This window comes from Scyliorhinus canicula, chromosome 3 (genome assembly GCF_902713615.1).
Source record: "Scyliorhinus canicula chromosome 3, sScyCan1.1, whole genome shotgun sequence".
NCBI classification, from domain to species: Eukaryota; Metazoa; Chordata; class Chondrichthyes; order Carcharhiniformes; family Scyliorhinidae; genus Scyliorhinus; species Scyliorhinus canicula.
The window spans coordinates 83,532,210-83,545,307 of NC_052148.1; the positions used below are offsets into that span (position 1 = coordinate 83,532,210).

General features: G+C 44.6%; 1 protein-coding gene across 6 annotated transcripts in view; it reads right to left on the reverse strand.

Moving 5' to 3' along the window:
* LOC119962768 (protein FAM214B) overlaps nucleotides 1-13,098 on the reverse strand; it is a 195,086-nt gene that overhangs the window by 19,487 nt on the left and 162,501 nt on the right. For 5 of the 6 annotated variants that reach the window (XM_038790800.1, XM_038790803.1, XM_038790801.1 and 2 more), the window contains 4 exons: nucleotides 12,903-12,961; nucleotides 9,942-10,041; nucleotides 8,419-8,577; nucleotides 3,135-3,203 (listed from right to left, as the gene is read on the reverse strand). In XM_038790800.1, the coding sequence (XP_038646728.1) occupies nucleotides 3,135-3,203; nucleotides 8,419-8,577; nucleotides 9,942-10,041; nucleotides 12,903-12,961 (387 nt within the window). Of the gene's footprint in view, nucleotides 1-1,221; nucleotides 1,369-3,134; nucleotides 3,204-8,418; nucleotides 8,578-9,941; nucleotides 10,042-12,902; nucleotides 12,962-13,098 lie in introns of those variants that run through there. The other variant, XM_038790806.1, reaches the window with a different exon arrangement.

Sequence of the window (13,098 nt, forward strand, 5' to 3'; positions counted from 1 at the left end):
TCAGCCAATTTCCTAACTAGGTTTGTAATTTGCCTTTAATTCGGGAGGTTCTACATAGTACATAGAACATACAGTGCAGAAGGAGGCCATTTGGCCCATCGAGTTTTGTTTTAGTTAACCATCTCTTCGAAAGGACTTTATCAAATGCCTTGTGGAAGTCCATTTAAATAATATTCTGAGACATTCCCTTGTCTAGTATGCAAGTCACTTAAAAAAAATTCAATCCGATTCATCAGGCACAAATCCACATTGCCCAGTTCCGATCAGCTTAAATTTTCAAGATGTTCCAGTACATTATCCTTAATTATAGACTATAGTAATTTCCCGGCAACAGATGATTTAAGCAAACTGGTGTAGAATTCCCTGGCTTCCCTCACACATCTTTCCTAAAATGGTGGAATGATACACAGAGTTTCCAATCCAAAGGATAGATAGAACTTTGGAAGATTACAACAAGGGCATCTGCAATGTTCTCACCTACTTCCTTTAAAACCCTGGGATGGAAACCATTTGGTCCTGTGGATTAATAACTCTTTATTGCCATTTTCTTATCCATTAATGTTATTTTTTTGGTTAGTCTATGGTTGGAATTCTCCCGAAAAATTTCAAAGTGTTGTCCCCTGCAAGAAAAGCGGTGGCATTCCTACCAGGTGGGTTGGTGCGATCCAGATTACAATCCACCCACACTTAGTCTTTTTTTTTGAGCTTGGAGAGATTTGTCACGAAAGAGATGTGCAGGACCTAAAGACACCAGCCAGGCTGGCTCTCCTGAGATCGGGGTGCTGTTTTTAAAGGGCGCTCTGATCTCCAGACAAGCCTACAACCCCACCCCCTCTCTACTCGCCGGCAGAGATCTCCTTCCCCAACTCTCAGACATCTGTGATCAAAGATTATTATTGCTGAGGACATGGCACTCTTCTTTTTTGGAGAATTTCTTTCTTCAATTCAGTTTCACCACAGCACACGGCGAGTTGACTGACAATGGAATTATTTTTTGTTGCAGTCAGTGGCCATGCAGTGAATGTCCAATGCAAGTTACCAGGACATTCAAACAACGAGAATTTGTCTCTCTCATGTGGAATCTACACTCTCCCAAGTGGGGAGGGCGGAGATGCAGGTTGCCAAGAGCCAAGGCTGAGGGATTCCTCCCCAACTCTTTTCTTTAAGAGTATGCCGGGTTACTGTTGGAGTTTTTAAACTATTAAAATCACACTACTTACCAATATAGAAAACTGATTATGTGACTTGGAGGGGAATTTGAAGGTGAAGGTGCTCCCACGACACTGTTGCCCTTTTCTTTTCAGTCAGAGAGATCACGGGGTAAAGAGGTACTATCAAAGTAACCTTGATGAGTTGCTGCATTGTATCCTGTAAATATTTTATACTCTAGTCAGTGTGAGCTGCTTGATTGCAGAGTGGATGGCTAGAACTCTATTTCAGTGAACTGCTGTCCTGGATGACGTCAAGTATGTTCAGTTTTGTCCTAATCGCATCATTCAGCCAATACTTCCTTTTTCCCTACAGTAAATCTAGTGGTGGAGATTTCAGTCCAGGCAATTCTGCCAGATCATAGGAATGGTATAATTTTAATTAGGTCTTATTTCCCACAGGAATTGTAGCAACATTATAAAGGACGCTCTTATAGTGGAAAGGGGTGGTTTTGCAGAGCACAGCAGCAAGAATTCTGCTCATTCCCCTCTTTGAGATATGCTTGGGTTTATTGACATTGTAAATCTCGATTATGACCTTTTTCCAGGCAATGTGTCAACAAACAATTCCCCAATAATGCAAATTAAGCATCCTGGGTCAGCAATTTGTCCAGAGGAACAAGGGAGCAGAAATAGGCCATTCAGCCATTGAGCCTGCTCCACCATTCAGTATAATCATGACTGGTCATCCACTTCAAAGTCTTTTTCTCCACACTATCCCCATGTCACTTTGAGTCGTTTGCTTTTATAAACTTGCCAATCGCTGCTTTAAACATTCCCAATGACTGAGCTTTCACAGCCCTCTGGGGTAGCAAATTCCAAAGATTTGAGTAAAAAAGTCTCCTCATCTCGGTCCCAAGTGGCTTCCCCCCTCATTTTGAAATTGTGTTTCCTGGTTCTAGACTCTCCAACCAGGCGAAAGATCTTACCTGCATCTATCCTGCCTAGCCCCTTCAGTACTTTCCCAACAATACTGTTTGCCAGAATACTGCCTGCCAGTACTCTCAGAACATTTCACCAGACTTTTGATAGGTTATTACTTTGTTATAACAATGACATAGAACAAGTAGAACTGTACTGTCTGTTTTTTTTTAAATGGAAAAGAGTTGTGTGTAGATAGGTAGATCAAAACTTTTATAACTATTACTGAATATAGATAGGTCAGTGGTGGTGGTGGTGGGGATAGGGGGGTTGGGGGGAGAGAAAAGGGCAAAGCAGCATGTGGATCCCATTTCACCCTGTTGGAGTGTGTGATAAACAGAATTAAGTGTCACTATGAAGCCGCTGCAGGGAAAAAATGTAGTGTATAAAAAGCTGCTACGTTTGTTTCTAAGGGGCTGGTTTGGCACAGTGGGCTTAACAGCTGGCTTGTAATGCAGAATAATGCCAGCAGCGCGGGTTCAATTCCCGTATCGGCCTCCCCGAACAGGTGGCGGAATGTGGCAACTAGGGGCTTTTCACAGTAACTTCATTGAAGCCTACATGTGACAATAAGCGATTATTATTATTCATGCCGCCCTGAAAGCTTAAAAGCTTGCTGGCATGTGATTTTAGACATTGATAGCCCTCCAATACACCATCTAAGCAGTTAACCTTGATGCGGGAATCTGAACAGCATCTGTTCGTAAACTCATCAGCAATGGAATCTCAGGACTAATCCCATCATTCAATGTCCAGTTTTCATCAGTATTTATTCAAAAGCAATCTGAATGTTTTTTCGGTTCCTGAGCCAAGAGAGGTGGGAACCAGCTGGGACACCTCAAATGCTCTGCTGGTTATCTCAGTGCATTGTATAATGGTGTTATCACTTTTGCAAGATTGGACAAACAAGGTGGTTTAGATTAGAAATTGAAGAGGGACTTGTATACATGTGTATAGTCATTACTCTTGAGGGACAAAAAAAAGTTACAGAATTGCCAAACTCACCACTTGAATGGTTCCTGCTTTGGGGACATTGTAACCCTTCTTTCCCAAAGATTCCAGATTTATCACACCCTAAATTGAAAGGAAAACAGGCAAATAAATTAATGAGATGGAAACAGTCCACATTCCCAGAGAGAATGCTCCTCTCTGTTGAGATGCCTCAAAGTTATTATTTATTTTGCGCTTTATCAACAGTCTGACTAATTGCATGGTGTTGACAGAGCAACAGTGGAGGCCCTTAATAAGGGCCGAGGTTGTGTGGGCATGAATCTGTGCATTGATCAAATGCATATGGAATTATTCTGTGTCCAGAGTTAACAGGTTCAAACTAAAATATTTTACATTTTGAAACACAACTTTTTTGTTTCTTGTATGTAAATGTATAAAATAAAATGCATGGCGCACAGCCAAATGGAGTTGGTAGAACCAGCAAGGGAGAGATTATCTGGCCAGTGTACAATATTATGGAAAGAAACTTTGGGCAAGATTTGAGCTCCTCCTGGCTTCATTACTTTTAACAAATTTAGCATTTATGGTGGCAATCTGCAGCAACCCCTTTAAAGACAGCTTATTAGGCCAAATGCAGACTTGGTTTTCCTGAATGCAGCTAGCACAGGCAGCTTCAAAGTAATTCAATATTGCAGGGGGTCCCTCATACAAGCAATATTAATATACGCAAACGACCCAAACCTTGGTTTATCATCAGGTCCTGAACATTTTGATTTTCTATATCAATGTTGAGGGCTAGATATTATCAGCTCGTTATGAGCATACATTTCTAATATAATATAATAATGCTAACAGTGGATAATTGCATATTAACCTAAAAATTAACAAAATAAGTCCAAAAAGTCAGTTTTTTGGAAAAAGCAATTACAAAAGAAGTTACAGAATTTTTCTGATTGTGACACTGTTGGTGATGTCACAGGTGACATCAAGATGCTACACTTTTAATAAAGAATGTATTTAATAGTGCAGAGCTGATTCAGAGAGGTTGATTCCCAGTGGGTCAAAATGGAGGAGAGTATGTGAAGGGGGTCGGAATTGAAGGCGCTAGCAACAGCGCCGCTCCTGATGGTCCCTGGAAAATACTCGGAGTCCGGTAATAATAGCTTCATTGAGAATTTGGAGGCAATTTCGCCAACACTTCGGGTTGGGGGCAGGGTCAAGGGAAACTCCGATTTGGGGGAACCACAGATTTGAGCCGAGGAAGTGGGACGGAAATTTTTGGAAATGGGAGGAGGAGGATTAAGACACTAAAAGATTTGTTTTTTGGGGGTCGGTTTGCAGGATTGAAGGAGCTGGGAGCGAAGTATGGGCTGGAGCGGGGGGAAATGTTTCGATACATGCAGGTCTGAGATTTTGCTAGAAGGAGATACAGAACTTCCCGGTGGAGCCGGCCTCCACATTGCTGGAGGAGGTGCTGACGGCAGGGGTACTGGAGAAGGTAGTGTCAGTGGTTTACTGGGCTATTTTGGAAGAGGAGAAGGCACCACTGGAAGGGATCAAAGCAAAATTAGAGGAAGCGTTGGGAAAGGGCATGGACGAGGGGGGGTTCTGGTGTGAGGTGCTCCAGAGAGTGAAGGCCTCCACCTCATGCACGAGGTTGGGGCTGATACAGCTGAAGGTGGTATTTAGAGCACACTTCACAAGAGCGAGGATGAGCCGGCTCTTTGAGAGGGTTGAAGATGGGTGTGAACGTTGCGGGAAGGCCCCGCAAATCACGTTCATATGTTTTGGTCCTGTCCAAAGCTAGAGGATTACTGGAAGGAGGTTTTTAGGGTAATCTCTAAAGTGGTGCACGTGAATATCGGGAGGCCATATTTGGGGTTTTGGACCAGCCTGGGTTGGAAACAGATGTGGAGGCAGATGTTGTAGCCTTCCCATGGGAGGATAGTAAGAAGTCTTACAACACCAGATTAAAGTCCAACAGGTTTGTTTCAAACACGAGCTTTCGGAGCACTGCTCCTTCCTCCACACCATGGGAGTATGGGATTGTTGTTGTTGATATGGGGATTGACATTATATTTGTTACCGCTTATTGTTTATTATCGGTGGGTGCAAATTTGGGAGAAAATTAGAAAAAGGAGAAAAAAATATTTTTTAAAAAAGAGAATGTATTTAATAAAGAATGCAAGTTCATATCTGCTTAAGGGGATATAATTCATACAATTTGTTTAAAAGAATTAAAATGTTTGAAATTGGATAAAACCAGTACTTGACCTCAATTTATAAACTGGTATCGGAAAGAAAGATAGATTTGCATTTTATATAATAGCTTTCTAAGTGCTTTACAATGAAGTGTCTTTGAAGTGTAGTTACTGTTTAATCTAATTACCACAGCCAATGTCAACACAGCAAGATTCCACACACAGCAATTGAAGTTCATGATCAGACAATTTGGTTCAGTGAGGTTGATCGAGGATACCAAGGAATCTTTAACATCTACAGGCGGGGGGGCCTTGGTTTAATATCTCCTATGAAAGACGGCCATTGCGATTTTCCGGCCGCATTGTGCCCAGTTCCGATCCTGTTGTTCTCAATGAATCGGGAGGCACCAAATACGGAGGGGGGGGGCGCTGGATTCTCCGCCAGCGGGATGCTTCGTTTTGGCGTGGGGCAGCCTCACAATGGGAAACCCCACTGACCGGCCGGCGTAACGGAGCATCCCGCCAGCGGGCTGAAACGGAAATGTAGTGTGGCAGGGCAGAGAATCCAGCCCGGGTTTTGTGCTGGTTGCTGTGTCTGGCATGATGCACTGGATCCGCTGCGCCCAACGCAATCTGGATCACGTGCAAGATCAGCATATTTGAAATGAAATAAAATGAAATGAAAATCGCTTATTGTCACGAGTAGGCTTCAATTAAGTTACTGTGAAAAGCCACTAGTCGCCACATTCTGGCGCCTGTCCGGGGAGGCTGGTACGGGAATTGAACCCACGCTGCTGGCCTGCTTAAAAAGCCAGCGATTTAGCCCAGTGAGCTAAACCAGCCCCTATTTAAATGAGCCATTAAACTCATTTAACAATGTGCAGCCCCTTCGAGGCTGGCGTGTTCTGGCTCCTGGGATTCACCAGCCCCACTGGCGCAGCCCGAGGCCAGCGCAAATCAATACTGGTCTCCAAAATCGGAAACCAGGCGTGATGGCCACTCCGGGGGAGCTCGGAGGCCATTGAAGCCCACAAGTGATCAGGGACAAGGCAGGGCACTGCAAACCAGATACCAGACAGCGCCAACCAGGCACCCTGACAGCATCTACTGGGCACCCTGGTTCACACCTGCAGCACTGCCCAGGTTCCAGGGGAAGTTCCCAGTGCCAAGGGATGGGGTCTGAGGGGAGAAATGCCCATGAAAGTGAGGCCTGAAGAGTGGTGGGTGCAAGATGTTGGGGGAAGGGGGTATGTGAAGGATATATGAAGGGGGCTGGGGAAGAGTTATGAAGGGGGAGGAAGATATCTGTCTTTATAGCCCCCTCCAACCTCCTTTCATGGTCATGGGTCCCCTTAGACCCTGACCCTTGGCAGTGCTACCCTGGCAGTGCTCCTGCTGGCTTTACAGTGCCAAGGTGCCATCCTAGCAGTGCCAAGCTACTCACATTCCAGGGAAGGGTTAAGGAACCACCCTGCACTGTCCCTGACCACTCAGCGGCCTCTTTGGCCTGGTAGATTCCCCTGGGTGCCGTTCCACCCGGCCACGTTTCTGTGGACCAGTATTAAATGGTGCTTGGCTGGGGCCTCCCTGGGGAGGCCGGTAGATCCCGGGTGAGTTCACTTAAGTGGGTTTAAAAACCTGCTTCAGTGTGTGCGGCTTGGTCATGTCCATTGTGGGATCTCGAGGCCTCGCGAGATCTGGATAGTTCTCGTGAGGCATACTTGCTGCCGGGCATACTGGCTGCTGGGAAGTCCGTGGAAGGCTTCACCTCGCATCTACTGGGGGCACATGAAGAGGAGTCCCCAGGGTGTCGAGGGTGACGCGGCCAGTAGATCGCACCCTTGGTCATTTTGTGGTAGAATCACACCCACCACTTCTGACAGTGCAGAACTCCTTCAGTATCGTACTGCTTTGGAATGCTAGTCTAGATCTTGATGCTCAATTCTCGAGAGTAGTGGTTCCAACCTTTGGTCCACGGACCACCGGTGATCTGCAAGAGTAATGCAGCTGGTCGATGAAGAAAAGCGTACCATGTATGTATTATAATCGATGTTACATTATCATTCTTAATGTAATTTGCTTCACAAACGTCTTGTGTAATATAACCTGCAATGTATTTGTGATAGCTGCGTTTTTAATATCTGTTGATGTACAATGTTTAAACGGCTGCCATACATGGTCTGCAAAACCTTTGATGATGATCTGTGGCCAGCATAAAGGAAAAGATTGGGAACCGCTGCTCGAGTGTTGAACTTGAATGCACAACCTTCTAATTCAAAGGTAAGCGTGCTACCAACGGAGGCAAAGTGGACATGCTACCAACGGAGGCAAAGTGGACACCTAGGTCGCGATCCTCTGGCCACGCTGTGCTGGAAAAGCAGCTCGTCCTGGTGGAGTGAAGCCATTGAAAGTCAGGAGACCCTGCTCGCAACGCATTGAGATTCAATGCAATCTTGCACGATGTTGCAAGGTGAATCCACCCACAATGGGCGGGATCACATTTTGGCAAATCTGCATATCAGAGTGAGGCAGGAAGCCTTCCTCTTATGTGCAGATTTTGAGTATCTGAGGCTTTGGGATTCAATCCCTTTGCCTCAGGGACCTCAGACGAGCGCCATTTGGTACTGGTTCCCACAAACGGGGACCAGACTGAACTGCACTCGTGGGGGTCTCCAAAGGAATCGGAGGCCCCCAGCCGCATGCCCATTGGGCAGGGTGGTGCCCTGACACTTGTGCCACCTGGGTACCCTGGCACAGCCAGCTGGCAGGGGCACAGCCAGGGTGGCAGGTTGGCATTGCCTAGGTGCGAAGCTGACATTTTGGTGTGCTTGCGATCGGGCCGGGGTTGCCCGTCATGGGTATTGGGGGCCTTGGAGATGGCGTCCCAATCTCTCGCTACAATGGGAGTTACAGTGAGCAGAGATCCCAAATTGTAAAAAACGGCCTCAGCCACATGTTTCCGTATAGGCCCCTTATTCAAAGTGAGTCGCGTTGAATAGACATGTATTTCTTGGCACTGCGAGTGCCGAGAAACACGTGGCTAAACGCTCTCGCCCGGGGACTTTCTTCCCTTTTGGGAAGGACGTGTCTCTAATTTCAATTCGAACAGACATAATACGCACAAGGCATTCTCTCACCAGGAATGGTGACGGGGCACTGTGTTCAGAAATGTTATAGTAAGACACATCCACAGGTAGTGTTACATGCTGTGGGCAGTATGATCCACTTGCTCCAAGTTCAGCTGTAAAACCTTCAATTCTTCCTGATGGTGCAAATCTGCCTTTTAACAGGGATTCCTGAAATTAGATCAAAGGCATTAACACAAAAATGTTGTGTTATAATTCTTATATTATAAAAAACAAATGAGTTTCATTGCATCAAAATGCGTACATCTTTGCTTACTCCGGCAACATAACGCAAGACACTGGGACAACTTGCAGTATTATAGCAATGGTAGGACTCATTCAGCCTGTTTATTCAATTATAGCAATTATACAACCTGTTAACTATACCACTTTTTATACGATATGCAGAAAAATTGGATGAATTGGACATTCCCTTCCTTTGGCAATTGCAAACGGACTCTGACCTCATTTTATACTGGGTCCATTTGAAGCAGTAAAATAACAGCAGGCAATCTTCACAGAGTATAAAACAACAGCAGTCAACCACTGAATCCAGTAGTTTTCACAACACCTATTTCTTTCAGTGCTTCCCTGGGGGCTGGGGGCAGTGTGGGGAGGGCACTGGAAGGCTGCATAAGAATGAGAACTGCTTGGATATTGTGATCTTTGTACATGCTCTTTTGTACTTCAGTATTTTCAACATGCATCAGACACTTGAGAGATGAGACCAGAAAAAAATAATTAAACTGATTTATTTTACATTCCAGTACATCTTATACTTCGTACTCAGTCTCTGTAGCTACGGGGCTGCGGATTTTCCTTCATTCTACTCTGCCTAATTCGTTGCACTTGTTGTTCCAATCATGGTAAGGGTTTGCTTCACGGTAGGAGTTTACTTCAAGGGAATACTGAGCCTTTTAATTGTAGCACACCAACCGTTGGCCACCAGTTCAAAGGTTAGGTGGACTGGTCATGCTAAATTGTCCCTTCATGTTCAAAATGATAGATGGGGTAATGGGGATAGGGAAGGACTGTGGGCCTGGGTAGCGTACTCTTGCCGAGGGTTGGTGCAGACTCGAGGGGCCGAATGGCCTCCTTCTGCGCTGTAGGGATTCTATGACCACATAGTTCACAGGTGGTTATACACATGTACCACCCACTGGTAGACTGGATTGCCAGTATGCACTGAGGGCATATTCACTGCATAGTGTTGCACAGGTAGGGATATTTCTGTCCCATTCTGCTCTTCGGCTTTTCACAGACACAAGCTGAAGTGTCAGGCTCTCATTGTAATAAGTGAATGGAGTGGCAGCAAACCAGAACCAAGAAAGCGCTAATTTTCCCCATCCCAGCAGATGGATAAACCACATTTCTAGTTATGCCCTTGGTTAGTGATTACCAATTAGGAAGGAGTTAAAAAAATAGGAAATAAATAAATCACTTTTTTTATGCCCAGCCTTGGATTGGCAGGGGAAGTCATCTGATGGAACTCTGAGAACACATTCGCCAGAGTTGGCAACATTGTGTAATTGTACCTCAAAATTTCCAAGCAAAGAACGGCTAATAGAAGGACTTGTGCTGCTTCGCGATGAAAACTTGCTGGATTCTCCTGCAAACGCACTCCGTAGATGTCTCCTGAAGAGTAAAATATAGGCATCAAAGAACAAAGAAAAGTACAGCACAGGAACAGATCCTTCGGCCCTCCAAGCCTGTGCCGACCATGCTGCCCGTCTAAACCAAAATCTTCTGCACTTCCTGAGTCAGTATCCCTGTATTCCCATCCTATTCATGTATTTGCCAAGATGTCCCTTAAATGTCACTATCGTCCCTGCTTCCACCACCTCCTCCGGCAGCGAGTTCAAAACTTGCCTCGTACATCTCCTCTAAGCCTTGCCCCTCGCACCTTAAACCTATGCCCCCTAGTAATTGACCCCTCTACCCTGGGAAAAAGCCTCTGACTATCCACTCTGTCCATACCCCATATAATTTTGTAGACCTCTATCAGGTCGCCCTCGACCTCCGTCGTTTGAAGGTGTTCTTACTACTTTGTCAAGTAACCAGGTTTTGTTTAGAAAGGTTTCTGCAATTAGTGTCGGAACAAATCCCTGTTAAACTAATAGAAATGGAAAAGTATATTTTTTTATTTTGATAGCTTCCCCATAGGAGTCCCTGCTCCCATGCACTCTGCAGGATGGCTTCCGATCTGGCAGTGATTAACAAATATGGACAGTTTTTGAAACTGAAAACCAAAAGGTCAAGCTTTAGCTATGTTCAGAAGGTGGAGCATTCAGGAAGAGGACTTTGTGATTTTGTTTAAGCGAAGCAAGATGACCCATTGATGTAGTGAAGCTGGATTCATATTATTAGTCAAGTAGCATTGATTGATGCAAATCAATCTGCCCATCACCATTACACTGTAATGCCAGTGAAATAAAGCAACTTAACAATGGATATCTGGCCATGTTTCACCAAGTGTTTGTTTGGTTCACCTTTGAAAAGTTGCAAAGGTAATCAGAGGGTGGGCATTGTTGGTATGTCTGAAAAGCAAACATTCAGTTCAGATCACAGAGATACAATTGCCACATGCCTGGTTTCTGCTATTGCATAATTTGATATTGTGCAGGCACATCCTAAGCACCAACATGTTTGAAGTATCTAAAACTACTATTGCTGCCAGAAATGTAAAGCAAGATCCTAAATTTGGAACAATTATGGATGAAAATGAATGAAATGAAAAATCGCTTATTGTCACGAGTAGGCTTCAAATGAAGTTACTGTGAAAAGCCCCTAGTCGCCACATTCCGGCGCCTGTTCGGGGAGGCTGTTACGGGAATCGAACCGTGCTGCTGGCTTGCTTTGGTCTGCTTTCAAAGCCAGCGATTAGCCCTGTGAGCTAAACAGCCCCTGCGAGCTAAACAGCCCCTGCTCGTTTACTTGCTCGTTTTTTCCAATTAGACTAGATACTGTTTCTTTGTGATTTTTTGTCAAGTTACTTTTTATTCATGAGAAAAGGGAGACAATAGTGACATCTTGCACCATCCTGTCCAATGGTAAGCACTGCTACCCTACAGCGCCAGGGACCTGGGTTCAAATCCGGCCTCGGGTGACCATCTGTGTGGAGTTTGCACTTTCTCCATGTCTGCATAGGTTTCTTCCGGGTGCTCCGGTTTCCTCCCACAGTCCATAGATGTGCAGGTTAGGTGGATTGGCCATGCTAAATTGTCCCCATATGTCTAAAAGGTTAGGTGGGTTACGGTAATAGGGTCGGGGCTTGGGCCTCGGTAGGGTACTTTTTCCAAGGGTCGGTGCAGACTCGATGGCCCAAATGGCCTCCTTCTGCACTGTAGAGATTCTATGATCTTTGTCCTCAAAGCACAGTAGGATTTTTGGAATTGTTGACTGAATAAGTTCTTCGAGCCTCTTTCTTCTTAAAGAGAAACGCTGATGGAATTTGCGCTGTGTGAAAATTTTTAGGCCCCACGGTCCATCGTCGTGGTCCATTGTGGGAAAGGAACTCTTGCAGTTGACATATTTCAAAGCCTGGATTTTGACAGTAAGAAATCTCAGATCCAACATATCCGAACTTCGTACTAGTTCGGGCCCGAGGAAAGGGGTGGAGTGAAATGCTTACTCAATTGTATTAACACCGTGAAGTTACAAGAGAAATAATCTTGCATTTTTTAGATGGCACGGGCAGCGTAGCAAAGAATCAGACACTCTGGGAAAAGATGAGATCAGATGGCTATTGCTTAAGTTTTGAAGAATAGGAACTGCTCCGGCCTTTCCATACATGGTATGTTAGAGATAAAATAAAGACTTGGACTGGAGTACCACCTTTCACGACCACAGGATGTTCCAGAGTGCGTTACAGTCAATAAAGGACTTCTGAAATGTAGTCACTCTTATAATGCAGGATACACAGCAGCCAATGTACACACATAAAGCTCCCACAAACAACAATACTTTAGTTGTCTGAAGGATAAATATTGGCTTGGACAGAGAAAGTACAGCCTTGCTTTTCTTTGAATAGTGCCATGGACCATCCCCTTGAGAGAGAAGGATGCTTGGTTTAATACCTCTCCAAATGTAAACACATTGGATAGCACAGCACATCTTCAGTAACGCAATAAGTGTTGCCACTCACAACCTTCTGACTCAGGAGTGAGGGTCAAGGCTGGCGTAAATATACTTGAATAATAAATTAATATGGTCAAAATAAAAATGATTAGCTCTTAATATGCTGTTTAAAAGGGCATTTAAAAGTTTATTGGATAAGCATATGGATGATAAGGGCATAGTGTAGGTTAGATGGCCTTTAGTTTTTTCCATGTCGGTGCAACATCGAGGGCCGAAGGGCCTGTACTGCGCTGTATCGTTCTATGTTCTATGTTCTAATATAACACAAGTACAATCGCTTCTGAAAAGGGGTAATTAAACTGTATCCAGTTTAATCATTATTAGCAGATACAGACAAAGATAATTTGCAGTCTACTTACGATTTCAGCCGTAATCCATTCTTTAACCTTCTGCCAGCATTGATGCAATCAGAAGAATTCTAGTGTAAAGAGAAAGCAGACATTACGCCACAGCACTACGGGATACCTTGAAGTTGGATATCTTTTGTCCCTGGCTAGTCGTGCAGCAGATATTGCAAATTGTTGCTGAGTCGTTCCCTTCCAGGATTTTTATTTT